We start from the raw sequence: 13376 nt of genomic DNA, 5'->3' as shown, positions 1-13376 counted from the left end.
GTTGCAACACTCCAGGGTGCTGTTCCAAAGGTGGAGGCAGCTAGAATGTCCTTCATTTAGAAATGCTTTTCTACCTGATGGATTAATCAGTGTACGTGGTCTAGCTTCTACAAATCTAATCCTTGAGTCATGATGACATTTATATTATTGATTTTATTTTTGAGTGTGAAATATTATTGGGGGAAAAGTGAGTGTACTTCATTTTCTATTGCTGTGCCCTCCCCCATAAGTAAAAATATAAAGAAAATAAATAAAAGCAGCAACAATCTGAATTTATAATATCAAAGCTGCTCATAGTAAATACAATGCTGTCCTTGCTTTCTTTTTGATATCTCACCATGCATAAAATTGCCCTCCTATTTTATTACATTGGAGAGTGTCAGGATTATCTATCAGCCTGTCATATGAAGTTAGAAAGTGACAGAAGATATTTCAGGAGATTGGCCTATTGTTTTACCAGCAAGTCCCTTACTATAATCAAGTGTGCTGGGGGGCCTTTTCTGAGCTTAATGGTACTATGAGTACTTTATATACCCTTTTTTTGGGGGGAAAACCAGCATTTTCTCATGGGTGGAACTTGACTCTTCCCTCTTGTAGACCTTCCACAGTTTCGAGGCTCTTAGGAGTCACAGGTGCCACTGGAAGTGTTGGCAGTAAGGAAAAAGAGGAGAGAGAAAGAGACTTGCAGAGGCCAACACCTCACACATGGTTATGGAGCAAGCCAAGCACCTTGTAGTACTGAACCTGAGGCAAGCATGGGCTGACATGGGTGTGTTTACTTCATTGCTTGTGCTGCTCCAAGGTTTAGGCAACAACTCAGCAGGTAGACAGCCCAGAAGCAGCCTTTGACTGTCCCATCTCATGCTCTTGCAGGCCAACCTGCCCCTGCTCCAGCGTGAACTCCTCCACTGCGCAAGGCTAGCCAAACAGAACCCTGCCCAGTACCTCGCTCAGCATGAACAGCTGCTTCTGGATGCCAGCACCACCTCCCCTGTTGACTCCTCAGAGCTGCTTCTCGACGTGAACGAAAACGGGAAGAGGCGAACTCCAGACAGGTGAGAGGGAGGGGGCCCCTGGACTAACTGTGGCTTTTCCTCCTGTCTCAAGTATGAAGACATGTTTTAGGTCATTTGGAAATTGTTAGCTTCCATCTCTCACAGGACCAGCCTGGGCAGCTTTTGTGCAGATTGACCTGCAGCTTTCATTATTAAAACTAGAATGTAAAGATGAATGATTGATGAGAGTACCAGGTACTGCCAAGGGTTCTTAGACACACCTCAGCTGTGAAAGTCTCACTTATTGCATAGCTTAACCCAACCATAGATTTTAGCCTCCAGTGTTTGTGAAAGTTGATGTTCTATTTCCTGAAATCATGATGCATTTGAAAGCTGGCCTATATGTGTTAGTCAATGGACAGAGAGCAGTAGCTATTTGATCTAAGAATTGCTATATGAACTCAGAGAAAACATATGGAAAGAAAGATGAACTAAGTCAAAATAACAGGTATATCATAGAGCTAACAGAACAGTTCTGCTGAAAAGAAATTGTTTACCAGTCAATATTTATCCCATCAGGTTCTCTGTCTCAATCCTGAGAGGTCTAAGGAGAGGAAAGGGAAGCCCCCTCACCATTAGACCCACCGGTTAATTGTTGAATATGGCATACACATGAAGCTTCCACATGCCCTATTAAACTATTTTCATGAATACTTCAGCTATAGGGATTCGTAGCTTGAATATGAAGTCTTAGCAGCATTTTGCACAATATGTGTGAACTATGAAGATGCTATGTATATGAAACTATATTCTAGAACTTTACTCTCTTTACTCTCCCTCTTGATCTGTTGTCTTTCTCTGCATTTCAAACAGCTTTGAGAGGTCAGACCTCTGGTTCAATTGTGTTCTGCATTCACAGGAACTTAGGAGCCTTGAAATTACCCCGAGACCTTTCTTTCTGGCCAGATGAGTTGCCCTTGAACACATTACTGGCTTTTCAAATCTAAATTATTACAATCAAGCCATGTTACTTGCAGTGATTACCTATCCTCTTAAGCAGTTCTTATGTTACAGTCCATTCGCTTGAAATAAGGTTTCTTCCTCCTTCCCCCTCCCATCCTCCCTCTGTTCCTCTCTCTTCCTTCTCTTCCTCTTCCTTTTGCAGAAGGGTCTCGATGTATAATTCAGGCTAGTCTTGAATTTACAACAGTCTTCTTGTTTCAGCCTTCTAGATTCTTAGATTATTGGCATGAGCTACCAAGCCTGGCTCAACATAGGACTTAAAATTTATATACTTTTGAGGTGTGTGTGTGTGTGTGTGTGTGTGTGTGTGTGTGTGTGTGTGTGCGCGCGCGCTCTATGTATGCTTATATTTATATTTTATATGCCTTCCTTCATATTCCTCACCAATTATCCTCTTCCTCCTTCAATCAAACCAATTCTCCCAACAAGTCCTCCTTCACACTTTTTAGTATTTTTTTTCTTCTTCTCTTTTTGTGGCCAACTGAGTATGATTATGGTTGCTTGCATTAGTATGAGTTGGGACTATTTATTTGAAGAGGGGAACTCATCAGTGACCACACTCCTAAGGAACTTGACCCTTCTTCTAGAAATCATTAACTGCCTCTAGCTTCTTAGTGAGGAGTAGGGCCTTTTGAGTCCCTTCCCCATCTGTCATATAATATTGATAGGCCTAGTCTTATGTAGGTAGCCACTGCTTCTGTGAGTCATGGGTGAATAGCCATGTCATGTCCAGAGGACTGCATTTCATAGCACTTTCGCCTTCTTCCTGCTTTGACATTCTTCCTCTTCTGTGATCCTCTCTGAGCCCTTGAAAGGGTGAGATAGATGTCTCATTTAGGGCTGAGTCACTGTTTAAGTCTTCAGCATTTCAGGTTTTAAATGGAGCTATGTATTCTAAGTATGAGAGCATATCAACCATGAAGATGCTCAAGGGTAGATGGCTTTCATGTGCACTTCTTACCAATCCAAACACATTAACATTGCGGGAAGCGAGTACTATGTATAGATACTGAGATATTCCACCTTTCTAGAACTAAATTGTGAGAAAGAGAGTTTATTTCTAGGAGGGTATAACAGGGGAAGGTTTAGATGTCTATGATAAATGTAAAGATAGCATTCTTGTTCTGATGGTTCCTTGTGTGCACATGTGTGCATTTGGTCAGGTAGACTACATTGTAGGGGTCTCCCATCTATCCTTGTTGCACATGTGTGCATTCGGTCAGGTAGACTACACTAGGAGTCTCCCATCTATCCTTGTGTGCACATATGTGCATTCGGTCAGGTAGACTACACTGTAGGGGTCTCCCATCTATCCTTGTGTGCACATGTATGCATTTGGTCAGGTAGACTACATTGTAGGGGTCTCCCATCTGTCCTTGTTTGCACATGTGTGCATTTGGTCAGGTAGACTACACTAGGAGTCTCCCATCTGTCCTTGTGTGCACATGTGTACATTCAGTCAGGTAGACTACACTAGGAGTTTTCCATCTATCCCTGTATGCACATGTGTGCATTCAGTCAGGTAGACTACACTAGGAGTCTCCCATCTTACCCTATCTTGATTATTTAGGGACAGTAGCTACAGTCAGATTTCCTGTGAAGGTTTTTTGAATAGAACATTTCTTTCTCAAGCTGATATGTCTTCTATAATGGAGAGATGGCAAATAGGAGGAAGGGTAATGAAAATATGTTGTGTAAATACATTTGTATCTTGTGGGAATTTTATCAGAGCCAAGAAAATATGGATCTCTACAGTATGATTTTGCATATATTTCCTGCATCTTGTTTGCATATGCATTTCTTCTTCTCTGGTTATTTACTTGTGTATCCTGTTCTACTATATGAAATTTTATAGAGTACATAGCTGTCTGACAGCACAGTTTTGTTGTTTCAGTGAATGTTTGGTTGGTGCATATGGTCTGACATGGATGAGCAGCCACGGTGAGATTTCGGAGTCTATTAAAGTGGCTCATTAAAAAGATCAATCTGTTTCTGTAATAACACTGGGAGCCATCAGTCACTAGAAGAGGGAAAAGCTGACACCTGAGGAGAAAACACATTTTGGTAATTTGTTCATGACATGTCATGAACAAAAGAACGCTCTATATTTTGTTTACAACTTTGGGGGATTTAAATTCTGTGACGATTGCCAAGCTAGTGTGTTTCAGGGATGGACTTTGGCAAGCTTAACTTTATTCTCATCCCTAAATTTATTTTCACTGGCTATGTTTTATTGTTTTTTAAACTATCATTGTTATTTTTTTTTTATTTGAGACAGTCTCATGTAATAGGCCAGGCTCAAACTCTCTATATAGCCAAGGAAGATGTCAAACTCCTGATAATACACCTCGGCCTTGCCAATGTTAGGATTATAGACATACACCACTGAGTGTGACCAGTGTGATTGCCATTTACAGAGAAGTTCATTCTCTAGGGAAGTTTATGAAACCATTCCTTTGCTTTCTTCTCCACAGAACAGTAAAATGCTTTATAGTTTCTTATAAAATTAGCTGAAGAGTCCCTGAATAGAATTTGTAGGTCTGTGGAAGAATACTGTAGAGCCAAAAACAAACAAATGAACAAACAAAAAAACCCAAAAACTAATTTTCATTTTTAAATCATTCTTTTTCTCAAAATATTGTGGAAGGAGAATTTTGATTTGTAGGGGACATTTATTCTCATTCATTCTTCTTTCTTTGAGACCTTTTGTCATTTTATAATGTGTCATGCAGAAAGGGATGAGGCACCTTTTCTTTTTATGAACTAGTTATGTATAATGAACAAACAGAGGGAAGTTAGTTCCCCGTAAGGCAGCTCTGATGGCTCATCAGGCCTGAATATGAGCATAGGGAGGAGAAGGATGGGGGTGTTTCATCTCCTGGACACTGCCCAGGGAAGGAAAAGGAAGGTTGTGGAAAGATGCTGGGATGATGCTCTCATTGTCGTCTTTCTCTTCTTCCCAGAGCCTCGGTCTAGCAGGCGCCTGTTCTGCCTTGAATATTGTGTTACCATTGTCACTCTGTCTTCTGCAGAGAATTGTTCTCACTCACAAAAGCCGATGAGATGACCTTTGCTTTTGGATGGGGACCACTGCCACTGCTTGTTTGCCTTCTCTCTCTTTTTTTTTTTTTTTTTTGTTTCGAGACAGGGTTTCTCTGTGTAGCTTTGCGCCTTTCCTGGAGCTCACTTGGTAGCCCAGGCTGGCCTCGAACTCACAGAGATCCGCCTGGCTCTGCCTCCCGAGTGCTGGGATTAAAGGCATGCGCCACCATCGCCCAGCTGTTTGCCTTCTCTTAAGCCACTCACGTGATTGCTCCTGGGCACCAGTTCTCAGTTGTTATCATCGATATGACGGCATTCCTCAGTTTAACACTCTCCGACTTCTGCTTCTGAAGCTGTAGAAAGTGGAGTGATATGCACCCCCTAAACATTTCAAAAGCTACTTGTTTGATTCTTAAACTTACATAATTTGCCACCTGGGAGGGATTGAATGGATGGAGCAAGTCACCTGCTTCCCTTCATACTTGAGGAAATCAAGGCTTACAAAATTTGCCCAAAGTCACAGAACTTCCTAATAGAGAACGGTTGTATTTATGTGCTGAAATCTTGCAGTTGTACAAAATAGATTTGAGGGTGCAGAATTTAAATAAGGAAATATCAGTTAAGAATTGGATTGTTTTCCTCATTCTCTAAGTCATTTCTTTTCTGTAATTGCAGAAGTAGGTAAATGCCATAGTATAATGTTCTAAGGGTTTATGCATCTTTTTTTAATGATCTAGGTTTCCTGGCTTAATGAGTAGTTAGTAAATGCCGAAGGTTAGAGATCAAAAGTCTGTCATTCGGAAACTGTGTTGGTTGAATATGTAAGGTTTGGCATCACCTGACTCACCAACTGACCTGTGTGTGCTCATTCTCCTTCATAAAATGAATGAGGGTTCAATCTTCTTGATTTTCGAAAAAGAAAATTTGTAGGTATACATTAGCGGAAAACTGCATGATTAATCAGCTCTATAAATAAGAAATAAACCTGTATGATCAACTGCATTTAGCATCCCATGAAAAAGTAGGATTTTTTAAATCATACAGTCATATTTTTCACATATCATTTGTGCATTCCTCAGTTTCAATAAGTATGCAATAATCTTTGTTGTAATTATTTTCCTAGTCATATCAGTTATGAAGCCTTCTTGTAAATTAGCATTGGCTGAGAAAGATGTAGTTGCAGGGACATTTCCACCACCATGAATTCTAGCTTCAACTGAAGTAGCCTTCCTTCTTGCCACTCCTGTAGGGTCCAGCTGTTCCAAATACTCCCAATGCCTAGCTTCATATTCCCGTCGATGGTGCCTGGACTCGGTCCTGCATCTAATATATTATGACTCTATTCATGTCTCACAGCCTGACTCAGTATCTGTTATGTGAATGAAGGGTTCCCAGTTACAATTCTGTAGTAATGGCTACTATTTACTGAGGTCTTAAGATATTCCAGGCCCCATACTAAATAATTCATCCACTAAGCTACAGTGTTATGCATGGATTCAGGAAGGTTGGATACAACATTTGAGGTAACATGCCTTATAAGAGGGGATCCTAAGCCTAGATTCTCCAACTTCAACACCTAATGCTCTTGAAGCTGTGATTTCCTAATACTGGCCTCTAATTCCACCACTGGAGAACTAAGTATTTTGATAAACTTGTTGGATGTCATATATATATATATAATTCATTCATTCCTCTAGTCCTCTCAACAGGTCTAAGATAATCATCTTCGTTTTGCAAATGGAAACACTGAATTTCTTAGAAGGTTAAGCCTCCTGTGTGCATATGGCCAGCAAATAGCAGAGCTAAATGCCGGAGCCAACTCTTTGTGATTCAAGTGTGTGAACAAGTGGGTCTCTGAATCTTGTGCCTTCTGTTGGGTTCTTTTCCTCCTGTTGGTTTGTCTTGCTAACTTCGATGTGATTGTTTTTGTTTTATCTTACTATATTTTATTTTGTTAGGCTTTGTTGTAACATTTTTGGTGGTGTGTTTTCTTTTTTTTCTTTTTTCTTTTCTTTTCTTTTTTTTTTTTTTTTTTTTTTTTTTTTGAGACAGGGTTTCTCTGTGTAGCTACAGAGCCTGTCCTAGAACTTGCTCTGTAAACCAGGCTGGCCTTGAACTCACAGAGATCCGCCTGCCACTGCCTCTTGAGTGCTGGGATTAAAGGCGTGCACCACCACTGCCCAGCAACTCCTAGAAGGCTGTTCTTTGATAATGAGAGACAGAAATGGTGGGGAGGAAGGAACTAGAAGGAGTAGAGGGAGGGGAAACTGTAATCAGGATCTATTGTATGAGAAGAGAATCCATTTTCAATAAAAGGGGGAAAATCAAGTCTCATCTTTGTTTTTCCATTGAAACTTGGGGCGATACATTCCATATACTAATACCTAAAGCAAAGCACAAAGAAAATAATCCCCTCCCACTGGAAAAATTGTTCAAGCTCACCTTACTACAGTTATTTTCAATAGTATATAAAATTACTTTTTCCCCCAATAATCTTTATTTATTTTAAAAGATGTATTTCTTAAAGACCTGAATGAACATAGCTATGAATGGCCCAGGAACCAAACGTGGAGATTGGCGCAATGACCAGGAGAAACTGGAGGGCTCCGACTAGAGTGTACAGATGGGAAGTTAGAACATAAAGGCAGTAAGAGAAAACATGGGCTATTTCTGCAGTGGCAGAGATCAGAAGATGCAAAGGGGACAGCCAGTGACACTCTCGCTGTGGAACAGATGGTCAGTGTCAGGAGGCATGAGAGGGAAAAATCCCTTCCTCCCACTGGGGGAAGGGAGGTTCAGGTGGCTCTCTGAACCTGCATGTTAAAATCTTTGAAGGTCTAGGCATTTTCTGTGTGGCTGGAATAGCAGACATCCACCTGCCTTGCATATTGCTCTGCAGACAGTTGTGTGTGTTGCCAGAACGTGTCTCTCTTGGGTAGTTGTAGGAATAGAAAGATTCAAGGTGCTTTTCTCCATCTGGCCCACTGGTGTCTGTTCTGTGGCATTCCGATATCTGTTTCTCTGTCCCTCATCATCTAAATGTCCCCCTTCCTGCAGACTGATAGCAAAACACAGAAATCACAGGTTTTCATGAAGGATTAGCTTTGGTTTTCCTTTTAAAGAGGCAGGAAGATTGACAATATTTTTGTTTGTTTGTTTCAGATGCACATCAAGAAAAAAATGTCTGATGTGGAATTCTTATTTAAAGTCATCCATTTCTGAACAATCTATGAAGGAACATCTTGTACAGTTATGCTTTAAGAATGATTTTCCCCCCTTTGAGTCAAGGTGCAGTTAGTCATGCTATGGAAATCTTAACAAATAGCACATGTCAGAAGATGGAAGATATGTTTGATATTGAATTATTAATACCCTTAATCTTTTCTTTAATAGAATTTTTTTCCTCCTAAAATTGAGATATAGACATAGAATTTTAAGAAAAAATAATGTAAGAAAATTGAGATATAGACATAGAATTTTAAGAAAAAAATAATGTAAGTCTTTGTGCTTGACAGAAGGGATTTCATATTAGTGTCTCCTTCTAGCTCATTTTCCCAGAGGGACAGTCCAGGTTGACTGTAGGATGTGTGGAAACCAACAGCAAACAAGTTGGGAGTACAGCCCTGGCTGTGCTTAGATGCTGGCTCAGTGGGACAGTGATAAGACAGGCTGGAGCTCAAAGCATTTGGAGTCACTGGGGATGGGCCAGAGGTGTATTAGAGACCGTCAACATAGTCTAGGTCTACAGAAGACATGTGCTGAATTCTAGAGACATTTTAGAGGTGGTGAAGGAAGGGAGTGCAGGGTGAGTCCACTCAGTTTGAAATGCCTGCTGAGCCCAAATACGTGAGCATCTAAGGCACTTGATGGAGGTATATATCCACCTGTTATGCAACCAAGATTAGAAGTTTAGCTACTGCTTCTTTTTGAGACAGGGTTTCACTCTGTGTCATAGTCTGGCTTTGAACTGTCAATCTTCCTGTGTCAGTTTCCTAAGTGCTGGGATTACAGGTGTACACTACCACACCAGGGCCAGTCTTCCCCATTCTGTAGTTTCTTAGGCAATGGAGCATTGCCTATACCCAGACAAGTCTTACAGGCTGTTTGGGAACAATGAAAAGGTATTTAATTTTGCCTAATACACTTTGAAAAGGGCAACAAATAAAAATGCAAATATGAAATTTACCTAAGCAAATGAGGTATAGATGGTTATTGGCATTTCTAAGACAGAGAGACAAATAGCAATTAAGTTGTTTTAGTTACTACTCTGGACACAGGTCTGTGAATAGAGTGCATTATAACTAGACAGGGGTGCCCCAAGGAAGCTTCCTAGATCTATATCAGTGCTCTGCTGTGAACTATAACTACTCTCACCGGGATGTATTTTATAACTTCCTCGGAGGGGACTCAGGCTAGAATGCAGGGGCCTTAAAGAGAGAGGACAAACTCCAGACCTAGCTGTGTCCACGTCTCAGGGCCTGGAAATGGGCATTGTTTCATGTAATCGGGTCATTTGAAGTAAAAGCCCTGATTAGAGAGGCTCATGTAGGAATGGAGGTCGATAGTAAATCTATCCATTTGAGAAGTGGCAAGACTCTTCAACTGTTGCATGTTGCTGCTGATGTCACTGAAATACGGAGAAACAAAAGCCATAAGCTGTACTTGTGTGACACAAATGTGTCAAAGATGTTTTGGTGTATAGAAATGCTAAGGGGCTGCTTTAGGATATTTAGAGTATGTTTTTATTTCTACACACACACACATACACACACACACACACACACACATACACAACTACAAATAATACATTCTGTAACACAGTAGAAAACTTGACATGAGATAGCTGGTTTACACACTTAAGTGTGTCCAGAAAGCCATCATCCTTGGATGTTTTAATCTTTATAGTAATACCCTTAGCCATGTTAGAATATTGTAACAGGGGCACTGGAATTGTTGAGTTTTCAAACCTGAAGGGACCTCAGCTGTCATCTAGTCCAGTGGTTTTCAAACTTGATTTTTTTAGCAGCAGATTATTTTTTCTTTAAAAATGAAATCTTAGGCAGAACCTCATTTTATAAAACAGGTAAGAATAATCAGTGGGTTTTGCTGGACCTTTAAGTCCTGATTGGCAGAGCAAACAGTCCTTCATTGCCTACAGAATCCTGTATGCACGTCAGGTGTCAAAGTTTGAAAACCACTGATCTAGTCCAACCCTTTCATTTTACAGATGAGCAAACTGAGGTCCAAAGAGGTTAAGTGACTTGCCCAAGGTCACACAGCTAGTCGTGGAAGAGCCAGGACTAGCTCTCAGGTCTCTTGACTTCCAGTCCCGTGCTCTTTCCACTACACCACACTGCCAGTAAGGTAGGTGCTGGGTTAGCATTATGTTCATAGCTCGTCATGGTCTTCACTGCTTTCCGACTGATGTATGCTGGTAATATGTACTGAATGTCAAACTGTATTATTCAAAAATGTATAGGATATGAAAGTACACATTAGAATCACAGAGACAGACACCATAAATCAATATCTAAAATGTTTCTTTCCACTTTGAAAATTATTTAGGTAATGTCTGAGCTATATGGGATACTTCAGTCTGATTCCAGTGATCAATATGTATGGAGTCAGTATGTTAAGTGCAGACATATGCTTGATGGGAGCAGCATTGAGATTTCTGGCTGCCATTCCCATGGTGGCCATGAACCGCTGTCATTTCCAATATCGGCCACGTCTCTCATCTCCTTTAGCTTGTAGTGGGCGTGTACTCATTTCACATTAAACTCTGTAGCCTTTCCCTCTGTTCCTTGGGTGCTCACACTCTTGGCCTCCAACCCCTTTATCCTCCCCTAGCTGGTGTGTGTAAATTGTCACCAGGACTCCATCCTTCAGAAACAGATGGGAAGGTCTTTGCAGACTCCTGTTGCCTCTGCTTATATACCTCAATGATTCAGTTTTCCCTCCAAGGCTTATTTGCTATAACCAGACAAGGACTGTCAACCAGTGCTAGGAAAGAGGGAAACTGTCTAATGGGCTCTCTAGCTATGTATCTTCCTAAAACTGGAAAGGCACGCCGAACTCTGCAGCCTGTGTGAATTGGTAAGATTCTTATAAGGTGACTTTCCTAGGAAAATGGATGGCCAATGCTCTGCTTCCAGACAAAGTGAGACACAAGTTGTTCCTTTCTTACTGAGTTTGTTAGGTTAGTCTGTGAGAAGCAGAGATGTATTCAGCGAGAACCTCTTTAGTGGTACTTGTCTCTGCAAATCTGGGAGCAGCGATTAGGTATCTGGTTTCCTTTATGAAATGCATTTCTTCTGAGTGTCAAGTTCACAGTGCTGTACAGTACATGATGAAGTTCATTTAGAGGTATTCCTGTCCTGCTTTTCAACCCTGAAAACCCAGGCAGGACACACAAACTCTCTAGGGATGAATTTACTCAAACTTAAAATCAAGTAGGTGCAAGGGCTGAGGGTGTAACTTAGTGATAGAAAATTTGCATGTTGATTCCTTGGGTTCAGTCCCAACACCACTCCCCACCTCTAAAATAATAAGAAAAAAGTGACCTAGATTTTCCTTTTAGCCTCAGCTACCCATAGGACTATTGACTGATACCTTTTTTTTTTTTTTTTGGTGACAGAAGATAATGTTGGGGTTCTAGACTTACTGTATAAGTTCAGTTGGATCATTTCTTGCAAATAGAATCTGGGAACATTTTGGATCTTTGAGATCAAGTTCTGTAACCTTTGGTCATTCGTGGCCATTGAGCACCTGAAATGTGGCTACCGGAAACTGAGTTTCAGACTTCATTTCATTTGAATTAACTTACACTTTAAACTGCCATTTCCAACAACACAGGTCTTAGGTGTCAGATGCCAGGTTGGATAGATTGGTACACAGTATTCATCTCAATAGTAATGATGCTCTACTCTGATGAAATATCACTGAACAATAGGTCTTTTCTCTGAGGTTTTTTTTTTTTTTTTTTTGAGACAGGATTTCAATATGTAGCTGATGTTGGCCTTGAATTCAGTCCTCCTGCCTCAACCTTCCTGCTGCTGGAATTATAGGTGTGAACTAGCTTTGCAACAGCTACTAGGATAGCTTGCTAGAAATTAAGCACCTCTCTGATTAGTGTGTCATTTGTAGAAGGAGACTGGGTTTCCTCTTATTTCTGACTTAATCACATGAACTGTAGCTGTGAAGGTGTTTGCTAGGTTGGTGACAAGTGTGGCATTTTCTGCTCGTAGCCTGGTGATCCGTTCAGGCTGAGCATGGGTTTTAGTAGATCCTTATAGAGATTCTGGGAAGCTTAAATTTGTGAATTACTGGCAAGTGAAAAAATGTTCTCTTGGATATCATCACAAGCTCAAGTTGGAGGATCTGAACTATGTTGACTCCTTTATAAAACAAAACTCTTTTTCTTCCTTCCTCAGAACCAAAGAAAATGGCTTTGACAGAGAGCCTTTGCACTCAGAACATCCAAGCAAGCGACCATGCACTATTAGCCCAGGCCAGCGGTACAGTCCAAATAATGGCTTATCCTACCAGCCAAATGGCCTGCCTCACCCCACCCCACCTCCACCTCAGCATTACCGTTTGGATGATATGGCCATTGCCCACCACTACAGGGACTCTTATCGACACCCCAGCCACAGGGACCTCAGGGACAGAACTAGACCTATGGGTAAGAATGGAGGGTCTGTTTTCTTCTTTGGGGATTGGATTTTGGAAGATTTATGCCATTACTTCTCAACTCAGTTTGAACATGTAATCTGATAGTGCTAAACACCTCTCTTTATGTTGTCTCCTTTATGAAGAAACTCTATCAATATGCTGTGTCTCTTCTTAAATCACTTGGATTTTAATTAACTAATTAATTAACTTTGAGAAGTGGCTTGTTATGTAAACCAGGTTGGCCTCAAACTTGCAAATCCTCTGCTTCCTGAGTGTTGGGATTCTAGGCATGCACCACTGTACTGGGCATCACTTGCATGCTTTAAGAGAACAGATTAACTTTTTGGTTTTGGAGGAGGGCATTAAATATAAACCATCAATTCTAGTTTCAAAAGCAAGATGGAGTTTCCTTGAATTCTTTCTTAATATATGAGGTTTCAAGTATGATCCAGCCACAGATTTTTTTTTAATTATTTTCTTTCACTGGAATTTTGTGTCAAAGTTGATTTTTATATTTTCTTTATCCATACTACTTCATATTTCCAATGAATTATATGGCATGTTGTTTGTGGCCTAACTTGACAGGTATTCTTTGAGGAATAGTTTGGTGGTACATTATTCAAAAATGCTAGGGATAAGAGT

The 13376-nt window shown here is 40.6% G+C and overlaps 1 protein-coding gene across 6 annotated transcripts in view; it reads left to right on the top strand.

The window, feature by feature from the left end:
* Runx1t1 (RUNX1 partner transcriptional co-repressor 1) overlaps positions 1–13376 on the top strand; it is a 153874-nt gene that overhangs the window by 103394 nt on the left and 37104 nt on the right. For all 6 annotated transcript variants that reach the window (XM_028871610.2, XM_028871606.2, XM_028871608.2 and 3 more), the window contains 2 exons: positions 874–1055; positions 12494–12744. In XM_028871610.2, coding sequence (XP_028727443.1) covers positions 874–1055; positions 12494–12744 — 433 coding nt within the window. The remainder of the gene's footprint in view (positions 1–873; positions 1056–12493; positions 12745–13376) is intronic.

This window comes from Peromyscus leucopus, chromosome 2 (genome assembly GCF_004664715.2).
Source record: "Peromyscus leucopus breed LL Stock chromosome 2, UCI_PerLeu_2.1, whole genome shotgun sequence".
Lineage (NCBI taxonomy): Eukaryota > Metazoa > Chordata > Mammalia > Rodentia > Cricetidae > Peromyscus > Peromyscus leucopus.
The sequence above is the reverse complement of the archived record's forward strand: the minus strand, read 5'-3'. Positions and strand labels throughout refer to the sequence as shown.